The sequence below is a fragment of the Ursus maritimus genome, unplaced genomic scaffold (genome assembly GCF_017311325.1).
Source record: "Ursus maritimus isolate PB19 unplaced genomic scaffold, ASM1731132v1 scaffold_34, whole genome shotgun sequence".
In the NCBI taxonomy this organism is placed as follows: Eukaryota; Metazoa; Chordata; class Mammalia; order Carnivora; family Ursidae; genus Ursus; species Ursus maritimus.
The window spans coordinates 11559396-11576864 of NW_024426008.1; the positions used below are offsets into that span (position 1 = coordinate 11559396).

The following is a 17469-nucleotide window of genomic DNA, read 5'->3' on the forward strand; positions in this document are numbered from 1 at the left end:
ACAGTAAATTAAAACATGAAACAGTTCTAAGACATGCAGAAAATAATTAACAAAATGAAAATAGTAAGCCTTCCCTATCAGTAATTAAGTGTAAATAGTTCAAGAAAATATGGTGTGTGTACACACACACACACACACACACAATGAAATATTACTCAGCCATAAAACCGAATGAAATCTTGTCATTTGCAAGACATGGATGGAACTAGGGAGTATTACACTATGCGAAATAAGTCCGTCAGATAAAGACAAATACCATATGATTTCACTCTTATATGGAATTTAAGAAACAAAACAGATGAACACAGGGGTAAAAAATTTAAAAATTTTTTAAAAAGGCAAACCAGGAAACAGACTAGTAACTATAGAGAACCATCTGAGGGTTACTGGAGGGGAGGTGGGCAGGGGGATGGGTTAAATAGGTGATGGGGATAAAGAAGGGCACTTGTGATGAGCACTAGGTGCTGCATGTAAGTGATGAATCATTAAATTCTACACCTAATGCTAGCATTACACGCTATGTGAACTGGAATTTAAATAAAAATTTGACAATAAATAAATGTAAACAGTTTAAATTCCCCATTCGAAAGACATAGGTAGAAGGTATTTAAAACCAAACAAAACATGATGCCCCTACAACTCTAAGAACATACACAGGTTAATATTTAGGTGAAAAAATGGCAAAAGATTTCCCATGCAAGTAACAAGAGACCAAATATGGCTATACATATATTAGACAAAACAGACTAAGTCAAAAGCCATTAGAAGAGATGAAGAGGGACATCATATAATGATAAAAGTGTCAATTCACTAATTATAAACATATCATGTCAATTGTAAACATATATTCACCAAACACCAGAGCACAGTATGAAGTAAACATTGACATATAAGAAGAAACAGCTCTACAATAATGGTAGGAGGCTTTAGCACAGAACTTCAATAATGGATAGAACCACCAGACAGAAGATTAAGAAGGAAACAAACTGAATTTTAAAAGCATACCTGAAACACCTCAACAAGAGCAGAATACACAATTTTCTCAAGTGCTCATGGAACATTCTTCAGGACAGGCCATGTATTAGACAACAACAACAAAAATATGAATTTTAAGAGACTGACATCCTATAAGGTATCCTTTAGAAGACATCACAAGAAAGAGGAAATCACAAAAAAAACTTTAAAACTTAAGAAAAATTAAAATGAAAGCACAACATACCAAAATTCATAGGCTGCAGCAAAGACAGTCCTGGGGAAACTTAGCTATTAAATGTTTACATTAAAAAATAATAACCCAAATTAACACCTTAAATTTGCACCTTAAAGAAATAAAGATTAACTAAGCCCAAAGCTACAAGAATAATAAAGTTTAGAACAGAGATAATTAAAATAGAGAAGAGAAAACCCAACAGGGAAAACCGATGAGACCAAAAATTGGTTCCTCAAAAATCTTTAGCTAATAAACTAAGAAAAAGAGAGAGAAGAATTAAACAATTAATATCAGGAATATAGGAGGGGATCATGCTACCAATTTTACAGAAAAATAAAAGATTATAAGAGAATACTATGAACAACTATACATCAACAAATTGGATACCCTAGATGAAATGGATAAATTCCTAGAAAAACATACCCTACTACTAATGAATCCTCAAGAAATGGATAATCTGAACGGATCTGTAAGTAAGGAGATTTACTCACTAATCAAAACACTCCCAAAAACAGAAGTCCAGGACAAGATGATTTCACGGGTAAATTCTACCAAACATTTGAGAACACCAATCCGCCTCAAAATTTTCCAAAAAACTGAAGAGAAGGAAATATTTCCAAACTCAGTCTATGAGGTCAGCATTAATCTGATATCAGAGACAAAGATGCTACAAGGAAATTACAGATCATTATCCCCAATGAATACACAAAAATCCTCAACAAAATATTACCAAACAAAATTCAACAGCACATTAGAAGTATTATACACCATGACCCAATACTATTCCTGGAATGCAAGTATGGTTTAATATAAGAACATCAGTATAATACACCACAATAGCAGAATGGGGGGGGGGGGGAACCACATCCCAAGAAAAAGCATTTAAAAAATTTCAATACCCTTTCTTGACAAAAATACTCAACACATTAGAAATCAAAGGAAACAACCTCAATTAATAAATGCCACATATGAAAAACCCACAATGAACATCACATTCAATGATAAAAAATTTTTTCTTCATCAGGAACAAGATGAAGATGCACACTTTTGCCACTTTCCTTCAACATAGTACTGAAAGTCCCAGCCAGAGCAATTAGACAAGAAATAAAAGGCATCCACATTGGAAAGGAAGAAGTAAAATTTTCTCTATTCACAAACAACATAATCTTATATGAAGAAAACCCTAAATTTCCCATCAAAAAAAGCATGTTAGAATAAATGAATTCAACAATGTTGCCAGATACAAAACAAAACACAAAAATCAGTTGTGTTTCTTCCCACTAAGTAGTCCAAAATAAAAATTAACAATTCCATTTAAAATAGCAGGGAAGGGGCGCCTGGGTGGCACAGCGGTTAAGCATCTGCCTTCGGCTCAGGGCGTGACCCCAGCATTATGGGATTGAGCCCCACATCAGGCTCCTCCACTGGGAGCCTGCTTCTTCCTCTCCCACTCCCCCTGCTTGTGTTCCCTCTCTCGCTGGCTGTCTCTATCTCTGTCGAATAAATAAATAAAATCTTTAAAAAAAATAAAATAAAACAAAATAGCAGGGAAAATAATAAAACACTCAAGAATAAACTTAACCAAGAGGGTGAACGACTGGTACCTTCAAACTATAAAACACTGCTGAATGACATTAAAGGCACACATAATCAGGAAGACATCCATACCATGTTCATCGACTGGAACACTTAATATTGTTAAGATGACAATACTACCCAAAGCAAACTACCGACTCAATGCAATCCACATTAAAATCCCAGTATTTCTTGCAGAAATAAAAAAAAAATCCATTTTCAAATTCATGTGGAATCACAAGGGACCCCCCCCCATTGTTAAAACAATCTTTTTAAAAAGGAGGGGGGGAGAAAATGAAGTCTTACTCTTTCTGATTTCAAAACTTAAAAACATAACAATTAAAACAGTGTGGTACCAGTATACAAACACATAGACCAATGGAACAGAACAGAGAGCTCAGAAATAAATTCTCACATATATAGGCAAATGATTTGATAAGGCTGCCAAGATCACTCAATTTGGAAATGTCACCAAAAACTGTTGGAAAATGATAATCACATGCAAGATAAAGCTGGATTGCCATATACCATATCCAAAAATTAACTGAAAGTAGATCAAAGACTCAAATTTCAGATCTAAAACTATAAAAATCTAAGAGGAAAACCTAAGTGAAAAATTCTATGATAGTCAATTTGGCAATGATTTCTTTTGGATGGATATGACACCAAAAAGCACAGGAAACAACAACAAAAAGATAATCTAGGCTTCATCACACTAAAAGCTTTTGTGCATCACAAGACATTATCAACAGTGAAAAGGCAACAGTATTTGCAAATCACGTATCTGATAAAAGGTCAATATCCAGGATATATATATAGAACTCCTACAACTCAATTTAAAAAAATGCAACCCAATTAAAGGATGGCCAAAGATCTTCAAAGACATTTTTCCAAAGAAGAGCTATAAATGGCCATTAACCAATGAGAAGATGTTCAAGAGCACTATCATCAGAGAAATGCAAGTCAAAAAGAATGAGACCGTTACTTCACACCCATGAGGACGGCTACTATGAATAAAACAGAAAATAACAAATGTTTCTGAGAATGTGGAGAAATTAGAACCCTTTTGCACTGAGTGAAAATGTAAAATGGGACATCTGGAAAGTAGGATGACACTTCCTCAAAAAAGTAAAAAGAATTACCCAGCAATTCCACTTGTGGGTATACACCAAAACATTTGAAAGCAGGGACTCAAAGATACACTTGCACACTGATGTTTGCAGGACCATGATTCACAATAGCCAAAAGGTGGAAGCAACCCACGTGTCTATTCACAGATGAATGGAGAAACAAAATGGGATATATACATAAATATTGTTCAGCTTTAAAAATGAATGAAATTCTGATATACGTTGTAACAGATGAACCTTGAAGACATTACGCTAATACTACGTGAAATAAGCCAAACATAAAAGGACAAATATATGATACCACTTATAGGAGGTACCTAGTACAAATTCAGAGAGAGAGAAAATAGAATAATGGGTGCCAGTAGCAGAAGGATGGGGATATGCATAGTTATTCCTCAACAGGTACAATATTTCAGTTTTGCACGATGAAAGGAGTTCTAGGGATGGACGGTGGTGATAGTTGCACAACAATACGGATACGCTTAACGCCTCTGAACTGTACACTTGAAAATAGCTAACATGAAAATAACAACTGACACCATAGAAATGCAGAAGATTCTAAGAGAATGAAAAATTACATGCCAACAAATTGGACAACTGAGAAGAAATCAATAAATTCCTAAAAGCTACAATCTTCCAAATTAAATCAGAAATAGAAAATCTGAATAGACTTATGACTAGTAATGAAATTGAATCAGCAATCACAAACTCCCAACAAGCAAAAATGCAGGACCAGATGGCTTCACAGGTGAATTCTACCAAATATTTAAAGAATTAATAACCTGTTCTCAAACTATTCCAAGAACTAGAGTAGAAGGGAAAACTTCCAAATTCATTCTGCAAGGCCAGCAACACCCTGACACTACAAAGGAAACCACAAGCCAATATTACTGAACACCAATGTAGAAATCCTCAATAAAATATTAGCAAACCAAATCCAACAATACCTTAAAAAAAAAAATCACTGACCACAATTTGGTTATTCCAGGGATACAAGGGTGGTTTAATATTCAATAAATCCATCATTGTAATACATCACATTAACAAGAGAAGGAATAAAAACCTTATGATGATCTCAGTAAAGGCAGAAAAAAAAATTTCACAAAATGCAACATCCATTATCAATAACACAAAGCGGATTTGGAGGGAACATACCTCAACATAATAAAGGCCATATATGAAAAACCTGCAGCTAACATCATACTCACTGGTGAAAAACTAAGTTTTTCTTCAAAGATCAGGAACAAGACAAGGATGTCCATGCTCAACACTTTATTCAGCATAATACTGGAACTCTTAACTACAGGAATCAGATAAAGAAATAAAAGGCATTCAAACTAGCAAGAAAGAAGCAAAACTTGCACTACTTGTAGAAGCCCTAATACTGTATACAGAAAACCCTAAAAACTCCGCCAGAACAACTATTAGAACTGATAAATGAATTCATTGAACTTGCAGGACACAAAATTAATATACAGAAATCTATTGCATTTCCATACACTAATAAGAAAGTAACAGAAGGAGAAATTAAGGAAACAATTCCATTTACAATTGCACCGAAAAGAATAAAATACCTAGGAATAAACCTAACCAAAGAGGTGAAAGACCTGTACTCTGAAAACTATAAAACAATGATGAAAGAAACTGAAGATGACACCAACAAATGGAAAAATATTCCATGCTCATGGATTAGAAGAGTATTGTTTTAAAATGTCTTTACAGGGGCGCCTGGGTGGCACCGCGGTTAAGCGTCTGCCTTTGGCTCAGGGCGTGATCCCGGCGTTATAGGATCGAGCCCCACATCAGGCTCCTCCGCTGTGAGCCTGCTTCTTCCTCTCCCACTCCCCCTGCTTGTGTTCCCTCTCTCGCTGGCTGTCTCTATCTCTGTCGAATAAATAAAATCTTAAAAAAATAAAATAAAATAAAATGTCATTACAAAAAGCAATCAATAGGTTCAATGCAATCCCTATCAAAATACTAACAGCATTTTTAAAGAACTAAAACAAATAATCCTAAAATGTGTACAGAACCACAAAAAAAGTCCAAATAGCCAGAGCAACCTTGAGAAAGAAAAAGCTGAGGGTATCACAATCCCAGATTTCAAGATATACTATGAAGTTGTACTCATAAAAACAGTATGGTACTGGCACAAAAACAGACATACAGATCAATGGAACAGAACAGAGAGCCCAGAAATAAACCGGTGCTTACATGGTCAATTAATTTGTGACAAAGGAAACAAGAATATACATAGAGAGAAGACAGACTCTTCAATAAACAGTGCTGGGGAAAGTGGACAGCTACTGAAAAGGAATGAAAATAGATGGACCACTTTCTTACACCATACTTAAAGATAATTCAAAGTGGATTCAAGACCTAAATGTAAGACCTGAAACCATAAAACTCCTGGAAGAAATCACGGGCAGTATTTTCTTTGACATCACCATAAAAACATTGTTCTAGATACATGTCCTAAGGTAAGGAAAACAAAAGGAAACCATCCACAAAATAAAAAGGCCAACTACAGAATGCGAAAGATATTTTCAAATGATTTATCTGACAAAGAGTTATTACCCAAAATATATGAAGAATGTATACAAGGCAACACCAAAAAAAACAAAAACAAAAACAACCTAATAATCCGATTAAAATCGCAGAAAACCTGAAGAGACATTTTTTCCAAAGACGACATACCGATGGTCAACATGAAAAGATGCTCAACATCACTCATCATCAGGGAAATACGAATCAAAACTACAATGAGATATCACCTCCTACCTGCCAGAAAGGTTAGAATCAAAAACACAAGAGGGGGGGCGCCTGGGTGGCACAACGGTTAAGCGTCTGCCTTCGGCTCAGGGCATGATCCTGGCATTATGGGATCGAGCCCCACATCAGGCTCCTCCGCTATGAGCCTGCTTCTTCCTCTCCCATTCCCCCTGCTTGTGTTCCCTCTCTCGCTGGCTGTCTCTATCTCTGTCAAATAAATAAATAAAATCTTTAAAAAAAAAAAAAAAAAAAACACAAGAGGGATGCCTGGGTGGCTCAGCTGGCTAAGCATCTGCCTTCAGCTCAGGTCATGATCCCCAGAGTCCTGGGATCAAGCCCCATGTCAGGCCCCCTGCTCAGCAGGGAGTCTGCTTCTCCCTCTCCCCCGGCTCATGCTCTCTCTCTCTTGCTCTCTCACACACTCTTGCAAATATATAAAACCAAATATATATGTCATTTTATATATACATATACATATATATGTGTACACACACACACGACAAGAATAACAAATGCTGGTGAGGATGTGGAGAAAAACGAACCCTCCTACACTGTTAGTAGGGATGTAAATTGGTACACCCACTAAGGAAAACAGTATGGAGGTTCATCAAAAAATTAAAAATAGAAATACCATATGATCCAGTAATTCTACCACTGGGTATTTAACCCCCCCACAAAAAAAAAAAAAAAACCCAAAACACTAATTCAAAAAGATGTATGCACCTCTACATTTATTGCATTACTTACAATAGCTAACATGTGGAAGCAACCCAAGTGTCCACCAATAGAGGAATGGATATATACACCCCCACCCATACACACACAAACATACACAGAATATTACTCAGCCATATAAAAGAATGAGACCTTGCCATTTGCGACAATATGGATGGACCGAGAGGATATCATGCTAAGTGAAACAGATCAGAGGGAGACGAATACCATGATGTCACTTACATGTGGAATCTAAGAAACAAAAAGCAGACTATTAAATACAGAGAACAAATTGGTGGCTGCCAGAGGAAAGGTAGGTGTGTGGGGGGGGGTAGGCAAAATAGGTGAAGGCAATTAAGTACAAAATTCCAGTTATAAAATTAAAAAGTCACAGAAATGAAAAGTACAGCACAGGGAATATAGGCAATAATGTTGCAGAAATGTTGTTTGGTGACAGATGCTGACTACACTGAGGGTGAGCACCGGGTAATGTACAGAATTGCTCAATCAATACGCTACACACCTAAAAGTGAAAATATTGTTAAGATGATTAATATTATGTTGTATTTTACCACAATTTTTTAAGTGGTGATGTAAGAAAGAAAGACTTTCTCAGATAAACAAAAACTGATGGAATTTGTTGCTAGACCTCCCTTGCAAGAAACGTTAAAAGCTTTCACAGAGAAGGAAAACAATATAGGTCAGAAACTCAGATATACGAGAGCATTAGAAAAGGAATAAAGGTAAAATTAAGCCTTTTATTTGCCTCATTATTAATGATCTAATAGAACACTATTCAAAATAATAGCAACAGTGCATTGGTAAGTACGGCTTATGGATAGGTAAAATTACTGACAGCAACGTTATAAAGAGCAAAAGGAATGGAATGAATACTCTTTCTAATGTACTTCCACTATGAAGCAATATGGTTTTGATTGGACTTAGTTTTAAATGCATACTGTAATTCCAAGGAACCCTCCAAAAAATTAAAGAAGTATAACTGATATGTTAGAAGAGGAGAAAAAACAAAATTATAGAAAATACTCAATTAAAACCAGAAGAGGCAGAAAAGGGGGAAGATTTTAAAAAGCAAAGACACACATGCAAGAAATAGAAAAGAACTACAAATACAATAGATATCCATTAACCTAACTATATCAATAATCAGTTCAAATATAAATGGTCTGAATATACCAATTAAAGACAAAACTTGACACGCTGGATAAAACAAAACAAAACCCAACAATAAGATGTCTGCAAGAAACCCACTCTAAATATAAAGGCATAGACAAACTAAAAATAAAGAGATCTAATTAAAACTTATAGAACATTTCTTACAACAATAGCAGAATACATATTCTGCTCACACAGAACATTCACCACAGTAAACCAAACTTTGGACCGTAAAACATATTAACAAATTTAAGGGAATGAAAGTCATACAAAATCTGCTTTCAGGCTACAGTGGAATTAAACCAGAAATCTGAAACAAAAAGAAAGCTAGAAACTCCCAAAATATCTGAAGATTTAATAAATGTTAATTTAAAATAACAGGCCAAAGAAGTCATCTCAAAAGAAACCATAAAGTATCTTGAATCAAATGAAAATACAGTTTTCAAAATTGGACATGCAGCAAAAGCAAGGCTTAGAAAGAAATTTACCATGGAATGCATATATTAGAAAAGAAGAAAAGGGGCACCTTGGTGGCTCAGTTGTTTGAGGAACCAACTCCTGATTTCGTCTCTGGTTGTGATCTCAGAGTCATGAAATGGAGCCCCAAGTCCAGCTCCGTGCTCAGCGCCGAGTCTGCTTGGGATTCTCTCTCTCCCCCCGCCCCTTCCCCTGCTCACACTCACACTGTTCTCTCTTGTGCATGCATGCACTCACACTCTCTCTAAATAAAATATTTTTTAAAAAAGCAAAAAAGATCTAAAATCAATAATCTAAGCTTCCACCTTAGGAATCTAGAAAAAGTGCAAATTAAGTTCTAAGTAACCAGAAAAAAATAAATAAGAATTAGAGCAGAAATCAATGAAATTCAGTAGAGAAAAATCAAGAGAAAAACCAATGAAAGCAAAATATGGTTCTCTGAAAAGATCAATAAAATGGGTGACTCTCTAGCCAGATTAACTAAGAAAGAAAAAAACACAAATTACTAATATCACAAATGAAAGGAAGGGCCTTCATTACTGATCCAGTAGACAATAAAGGATAATAAAGGAATACAAACATGTTCACAAGTTACAACAATTCCTTTAAACATATATTTCAGCAAAACTCACAAAGAAAAAATATATAATTAGGCTTGTATCTATTAAAGATATTGATTCAATAATTAATAATCTTTCAAAACTGAAAGCATAATACCCAGATGGGTTTCACTAACATTCTACCAAACATTTAAGGAAAAAAATGATACTAAGCCCCTACAATTTCTTCTAGGAAACAGAGGATAGGGAACACTTCCTAACTCATTTATGAAGGTCAGCATTACCCAAACCAGATAAATATGTTGCAAAGGGGGAAAAAAAAGAAAAAAGCTACAGACCACTACTTCTCAGCGAACATAGATGCAAGAGATGCAAAAATCCTCAACAAAATATCAAATTGAATCCAACAATATGTCAGAATAAGTATATACCAAGACCAAGTGGGATTTAGTCCAGGTATGAAAGGCTCATTCAACATTCAAAAAATCAATTAATGTAATACATTACATCAACAGGCTGAAGAAGAGAATCTTATGATATCAATAGACACAGAAAAACCATTTTAAAAACCCAACACACATTCTTGAAGGAAAAAAAAACCAACTTTCAGCAAACCAGGAATAGAGGTACATATGGTAGAACAAAAGCAAAACAAAAAAAAAATCAGAAAATTGGATGCCTCTGGATATGGGGCAAAAAAAACTTTTGAGTGTGATGGATACTTCTGTTACGTTGATCATGATGACTGTTTCTCAAGAGGATATATACATCAAGATTAATCAAACTGTAGACTTTAAGTATGTGCATTTTACCATGTCAATTATTATTTCAATAAAGCTATTAATGCATAATTAGTAGTACAATCTAGATTGTAGGTATATGGACTGTAAAATCTTGAAACATTCTGTATGTCTGAACACTTTTCATAATAAAACATTCCCTTTCAGCTCTAATGTTCTATGAAAGTTTCTCAAAATGTAAAGGTAAAAATAATATTTAAGAAATTAGAACTGGCAATTACCACTAGACTTAAACAAAAATTTGTTTGGCTCCCCCAGCATATTCCTGTCACAGGACTCCTTCCAATCAGGAATTGTGCCCTGAGAGGAAGGAGTTAAGATTGCAGAGTAGTGGGGGGACCCTGGGCTTGCCTGTCCCTCGAACACAGCTAGATCGGCATTATGTCATTTTGAACAACTAGGAAATTGATTTGAAGATTAAGAAAACAGTCTGCACAATTAGAGGGAGAGAATGTGGTGGCTGCGAGGCTTATCTTAATAAACAAATCAAAGCACACCTAGTTAAAGGCTCAAACACTCCCCACTGCAAGCAAAGATGAGAACTCCGCAGAGGACTGACCTGTGGGAAAAGGCAGCCAAAACAGAACAGCAGAGTGCACATGGCATACAACAGAAAACACTTCCTGAAGCACCAGGCCCTGGACAGTGTATGACCCCTTTCTAATACAGCATTACTCTGAGGAGCAGGAAACATAACAAGCTTTCATAACATGCAAAAGACAGAAATTTAGCCAAAATGACAAGATGGAGGAACTCTCCCCAAAAGAAAGAGCAAGAAGAAATCACAGCCTAGGACTTGGTCAAAACAGATAGAAGCAATACATCCAAATAAGAATTTAGAGTAACAGTCATAAAAATACTAGCCAAGCTTGAAAAAAGCATAGAGGACACCAGAGAAAACCTTGCTGCAGAAACAGAAGACCTAAAAACTAGTCAGGCCAAAATAAAAAATGCTATACCCGAGATGCAAAACCGACTGGATGGAATCACAGTGAGGATGGAAGAAGCAAAGAAGCAAATAGGTGATATAGAAGATAAAATTATGGAAAATAATGAAGCTGAAAACAAAAGGGAAAGAAATTGTGCCCGAATCTTCATTTTCCTACAGAACCACTGGTATACTGGGGGTATGCAACAGGTGGCCACTGAACATTAAAGTCTACTATAAAGAGAAAACTGGCAACATTTCAAAAACAATATATGCTAGTTAAAAAACAAACAAAACAAAAGCAAGAAATCCAAGTTTCCAATGTTCCATAACAATGTCGGGTATAACAGCCACCACCAAAAACAAAACAAAACACAAAAACAAAACACGGAAAATTTATGAGTTTTTAATTTTAAAGAAAACGAGAGAAAGAGATGTAAGACAATAGAAGGAGCTATTAAGTACAAGTATTCTTTGCATTGCAAATGATAATTGTATCACACTGCTTCTGCTTCTGAATTTCTAATACTTTTGCCCTGAAAGTGCTCTAAAAATGCACCTAGCTGTGCATCACAATCCTGTGTCATTGTTTAAAAAAAAAAAAAAAAAAAAAGGATTTTTGTGTACTACTTGACATAAATGAATTATAATCTCTGGACACCAGTTCAGAAATCTGTATCTGTAACAAGCACATATGGCTGATTCTGATGCAGCCTAGCTCTTGAAGAAAACATGATTCTAGATTGCTTAGAAAAGTTGGGAGATGAATCTCAGAACTGTCTATGAAGTACTACTACCTCCCTAAGTAGATGACATATAAAAAGGGTGGAGAATTATAAACAGCAGTGCATAAGAAGTATACCAACATCAAAATCCACCACTAGTGTGAGATAAAGTTCAATTCCTCTATCTCCCTCACAAAAATAGATTTTTGCTGCACTCAGCCTACTTCCTGTAGGGCCCACTACTGTAGCACTGTTTGGCTACATTATAATTACATAGATTTTTGGAAATTCTTCATTCATATATAACAATGTTTCCAAGGAAAAATGGATTCTAATTTCCAAAACAAGTGTCTCAAACAAATTTTCAGAGCACTTCCATTAGGTTTGAAAACATCTGTGTAACTCCTGAATACTAATTAACACCATTAATATGCTAACAGTGAAATTGTTACAGACACCTAGCAAAAACATACATTTAAAACCAAAAGGTCCTTCTGACATTAGACCATAAAATATTAGGTCTTTAACAATTTTCTCATGCACCATCTAGTCTCTATTATTGAAATTTTCAAATATTATTAAGTTTATCAAAATTACTGCTTTTTAAATTCTCAAATGATTTTTTAAACACTAAAAACTATTAAAGCTTCACTTATCAATATATAACCAACTTCTACACATAAAACACTGATATATTGTTTTAAAAATTTCATAAACACCAAAGTTGAAGGGTTCATACTCCCTGATTTCAAGACTTACTATAAAGCTAGTTATGAAGACAAGTGTAATATTGCTGAAAGAATGGACACACATATTATCAAAACAGATTACAATCCAAAAATAAACCCATACAATATAAAGTCCAATTTTTTACAAAAGTGCAAAAATAATTCAATGGAGAAAGGATATTCCTTTCAGGAAATGGTGCAACAACTGGACATTCGCATCCACATGCGAACAAATGAACAGCAACTTTCAACTTAAACCACACCTTATACAAAAATGGATCAGAAATCTAAATATAAAATATAAAATTATAAAACTTCTACAAGAAAACAAAGGAGAAAACATTTGTGACTTTAGGGAAGGCAGATTTCATAGTAACCCCAAAACATGACTCATGAAAAGTTTCTGCTCAAGTGGACTTCAGCAAAATTTAAAACTTTTGCTTTGCAAAAGACAGACTTGGAAGAGAATGGAGGAAAATATTTTCAAATCATATTTCTGACAAAGGACTCATACCCATAATATGTAAAGAACTTTCAACATTTAACAATAAGAAAATACTTTGGTAAAGAGTTTGGCAGTTCCTTTGTAAAAAGTCAGCGTTACCATATGATTCAGCAATTCTACCCCTAGGCATACACCCAAGAAAATTTTTAAGAATAACTTAAATGACCATCACCTGACGAATGAACAAAATGTGATCTATTCATACAATGGAACATTAGTCATAAAAAGAAATAATGATACATGCTATAAGACAAAGCTCAAAAAAAATTTTTTTTAAGTGAAAAAAGCCAGAAACAAAAGGCCACCTACATTGCATGATTACATTTAAATGAAATGTCCAGAACTGGCGAATCTACAGAGACATAAAGTAGATTAATAGTTGCTTGAGGTGGGGTTTGGGGGATCAGAATTTGAGAGTGACTGCTAATGCTTATGGGTATGAGGTTTACCTGGGGGTGTTGAAAATATTCTGGAACTAGTGGTGATAGTTGCACAATTTTGTGACTACATGAAAAAACATTTAATTGTACATTTTAGAAGGGTAAATTCAAGAGGAAAAGTACAGCAGACAGAATGCAGTAAATACTGTGATAATGTTGTAAGGCGACAGATGGTGACAACATTTATCATGGTGAGCATTTCATAACCTTTAGAATTGAATTCACTTTTATACACCTTAAACTAATATAACACTGTATGTCAACTACATTAATAAAAAACATTTTTAAAAGGGTGAACTTAATGGTATGGAAATTAAATCTCAATAGAAAAAGGGAAAAAAGCCAATTTAAAATAAGATTTGAACAGACACTTCACCAGTGGAAGTATACAAACAGTAAAGAACATGAAAAGATGCTCAGCATCTTTAATCATTAAGGGTATGCAAATTAAAACCACAATACTTTAGCACTACATACCTATTAGAATGGCTTAAAAAAAGTTTAAATGATAACACTAAATGCTAGGGAAGCTGTAGAACAACTATACACTCATACAAGCTGGTGAGACCGCAAAATCGTACAGCCGCTTTGAAAAACGGCTCCACAGTTTCACAGAAATTATTCATTTACCATAAGACCATGCGATCCCACTCTTAGGTATTAACCCAAGGGAAATAAAAATTTATGTTCACACAAAAATCTGTACGTGAATGTTTATTAGCAGCTCTATTCATAATGGCCAGGAAGGGAGGCCAGCAGACACATAAATGTAATACATCCATTCAAAAAATACCACTCAAAATTATAGGAATGAAATACTGATGCATGCAACACATGGGTGACTCTCAAATTCATTTTACATAAGAAATGGAGTGAAATTAAGTAAAAGCAGTCAGACCCCCCAAAAGCTATCTACCATATAATTCCATTTATATGGCACTCTCTAGAAAAGAAAACTGTAAGGATGAAAACAGATCACTGGTTGCCAGGAGATATGGGGCTGGAAAGGGTGGACTGAAAAGGGGCAGCAGAGGGAACTGGTGTGCTGATGGAACTTTTTGGTATCACGACTGTGATAGGGGATACATTCCTTGTCATCATCCTTGTCAAGAAAGACAACCGTACATCACAAAAGTGAATTTTACTGTATACAAATTTTAAATATTCAACCATAATCACACCCTACACAAACCTCGGCCTTGAATGCAGAAGCAACCTTCCACTACAGATCAAAGCACACTACAAAATGTTTTCCAGGCTTCCTTCTGAGTTGTGTGAAGACAAACTGTGTTATTTTTACTCTGCAAGTGAGAAGCAAAACAAATAAAACAATCTTCAAGTTTCTGATACCGTTCAGAGGTGCAGAGCTAGCACCAACGTCCCTGGTTCTTGCCGTCTGACTCTATCATGCTACCAGATACCAACGGCAGTAACAAGAGGTTCTCTATCGAGCTAATTATCTACTCACACTCTTTCATAAAGGAGGAAAAGCAAGATAAATAAATATCTTAGAAGAGGGTGCATATTAAGTTAAGTCCAAAGTCAAACAAACAAAAAACCCTAACTTTGGCCTAGGAGATTCACTTCGTAGGGAAAAGGAATCTAATTGACAACCGGTGCTTAAAATAAAGGGTAGAATACAAAACAGATGGAAGCACTAATAACGACGCTCCAAATAAGGGAGCGCAACAGAGTACACGGATACCATTGTCAAGCTTTGGTCCTTCATCTAAGTAACCTAAGCGCATGTTCATCCCCGCGTTCGTAGGTCTGAGAAGTTGCAAAGCGCACCCAGTTTCTTAAAAAAAAAAAAAAAAATCACTCTGACCCACAAAATTCCAAAGCCTTACAAACGTGACACACTCCTGGGTCAGGCTGTGAACTGAAAACCACCAGCCAACCATTTGAGTTGATTGTGCACAGGAGTTTCGCTGTTATCAGCAGAAACCAGGCCAGCAAACCGAATTCAGCTGGGGTGGCTGGAAAGGGGAGCCGAGAAGACACTACGGTTCAGCCACACGCCCGGGCTGGGGAAGAAGGCAAGGAAGAGGGCGTCTTCGATCACCGGCGCCTTGCCTTCACGTGCGAGGCAACGTGCGCCACTCCGTGGGCTCTCCCGAGCCTCCGTCATAACCCAAGGGGTACAACATGACAGGGACGGGACCAAGCCCGGGGGCATCTCGTGGCCTCCCCCACGCCCCGCACACCTGAAGCCGGACAGCACGGGGCGACGGGCAGAGAATCTGCCCTCCACGCCCTCGGAGTCCGCCGCGGGTCCCCCTCAAGCCGCCGGCTCGGAAAGAGGGACTTTTGCATTTCCCGCACCCCAACACAGCCCCAACCCCCTGCTACCAGAATATAAACAACTCGCGGGCAGAGGCCCTGGAACCGCCGCCCGGCTTTACGTAATTTAACCCCGAGGCGAGCGGCGGCAGGTGGTGGCGCCCGGCGAGTGAGGGGCCCGAGGCCCCGAGAAAGCAAAGGCTGGCTCCGACAACCAGGGGCCGGGAGGAAAACGAGATTGAGGGGCGGCGGCGGTCTCGTTACCTCCCCAGATGCCCAGAGTGAGCTGAGACGTGTCCAAGTTCACCACATAGTCCCCCAAGAACCGGTTCAACACGTCCACGACCACCGACTCGAACACCATTTTCCTCAGCCGCGGTGGCCACGGCAGCCGCCCCCCCGCGGTCCTTCTTCCAGCGCCTGACCTCCCGCGGCCTCCCTCGAGACCGCTCGGTTCACCGGCTCCCGGGCGGCTCCCACTAGAAATGCCCCGGCGCGGGACACGCAAACCCTCCGCGAGCCCTGCGAGGGGCGGAGGTGGCCACTCGCTCCGCGCTTGCGCACGGTGGACTCCAGGGCGGGGGCGGAGCTCCGCGCCGCCCCGCGCGCGCCTGCGGGAAAGAAGCAAGGGCGGCTGCGCGACCGCTCCTCTGACGCGTGCCCTTTCCATGCAGAACCCGCCTCCTTTTACTTGTTGGCCCCGCCTCCCCTTCATCACCAGGCAACGGGAGGAGCGTAGGAGTGGCCAGTTTTTTTCCGACCCTGCCCTCACCGGCCGACCAGTGTCCTGACCCGCGACGGGGGCGGGGCCGGGCGCGGCGGTTACACCTGCCAGGGAAAGCCCGTCGCCCTACATTGGAGGCGACCCCGCACGAGGACCAGTAGGACCTGCACCTAAGCCAGGCGTGGGCAAATTCCAGTCCTTTCGCGGTCAGGCCGTAGGCGTCTCAAGGGAGGGTCCTAGGGACCCCCCTCCCCCCAGGTTCCTGCGTCCGGCCGGCCTGTGTCTGGACGCCTGTAACTGCCCCGCCCGGTGCTCGGAGCGCGAGGCCAGGATGCGCGTCGGGTGACTTAATTTAACCAGCTGCAAATCGTCCCAGGAAGGCGGGGGGGAGGGCAGTGAAGAGTAATGCCACGCCCTCCTTCCGGGCATCTGAGATGGCACTCTTTTTTTGGTCAAATTATTCACAGGGAGCCTCCTTTCAACCCTTAGAAAGTTCTTTCAGATTCAGAGTTAGTCAACCAGTCCAGAAACTGCTGAACGCCCTTCAGGAAATACTGTGATACCTAGACTCAACCCTTGAGCCTTATGAAATGACTGACGTAAACTAAATAATAATTAGAGCTCTTTCAGCCCCTTCGCACCCCCATTTGACCTTATATAAGAAATAGGACCAAATGCCTGAGCTCACAGATGCTGGATGTTAAGTATGGAGAACTATAATTAATCAC

At 38.1% G+C, this 17469-nt stretch overlaps 1 protein-coding gene across 2 annotated transcripts in view; it reads right to left on the bottom strand.

Annotated features, from left to right (window-relative positions):
- Window positions 1-16650, bottom strand: part of VPS13A (vacuolar protein sorting 13 homolog A) — a 225628-nt gene extending 208978 nt beyond the window's left edge. For both annotated transcript variants that reach the window (XM_040620229.1, XM_040620230.1), the window contains exon 1: window positions 16282-16650. In XM_040620229.1, the coding sequence (XP_040476163.1) occupies window positions 16282-16381 (100 nt within the window). In that variant the 5' untranslated portion in view covers window positions 16382-16650. The remainder of the gene's footprint in view (window positions 1-16281) is intronic.
- Between the last annotated feature and the right edge of the window lie 819 nt (window positions 16651-17469).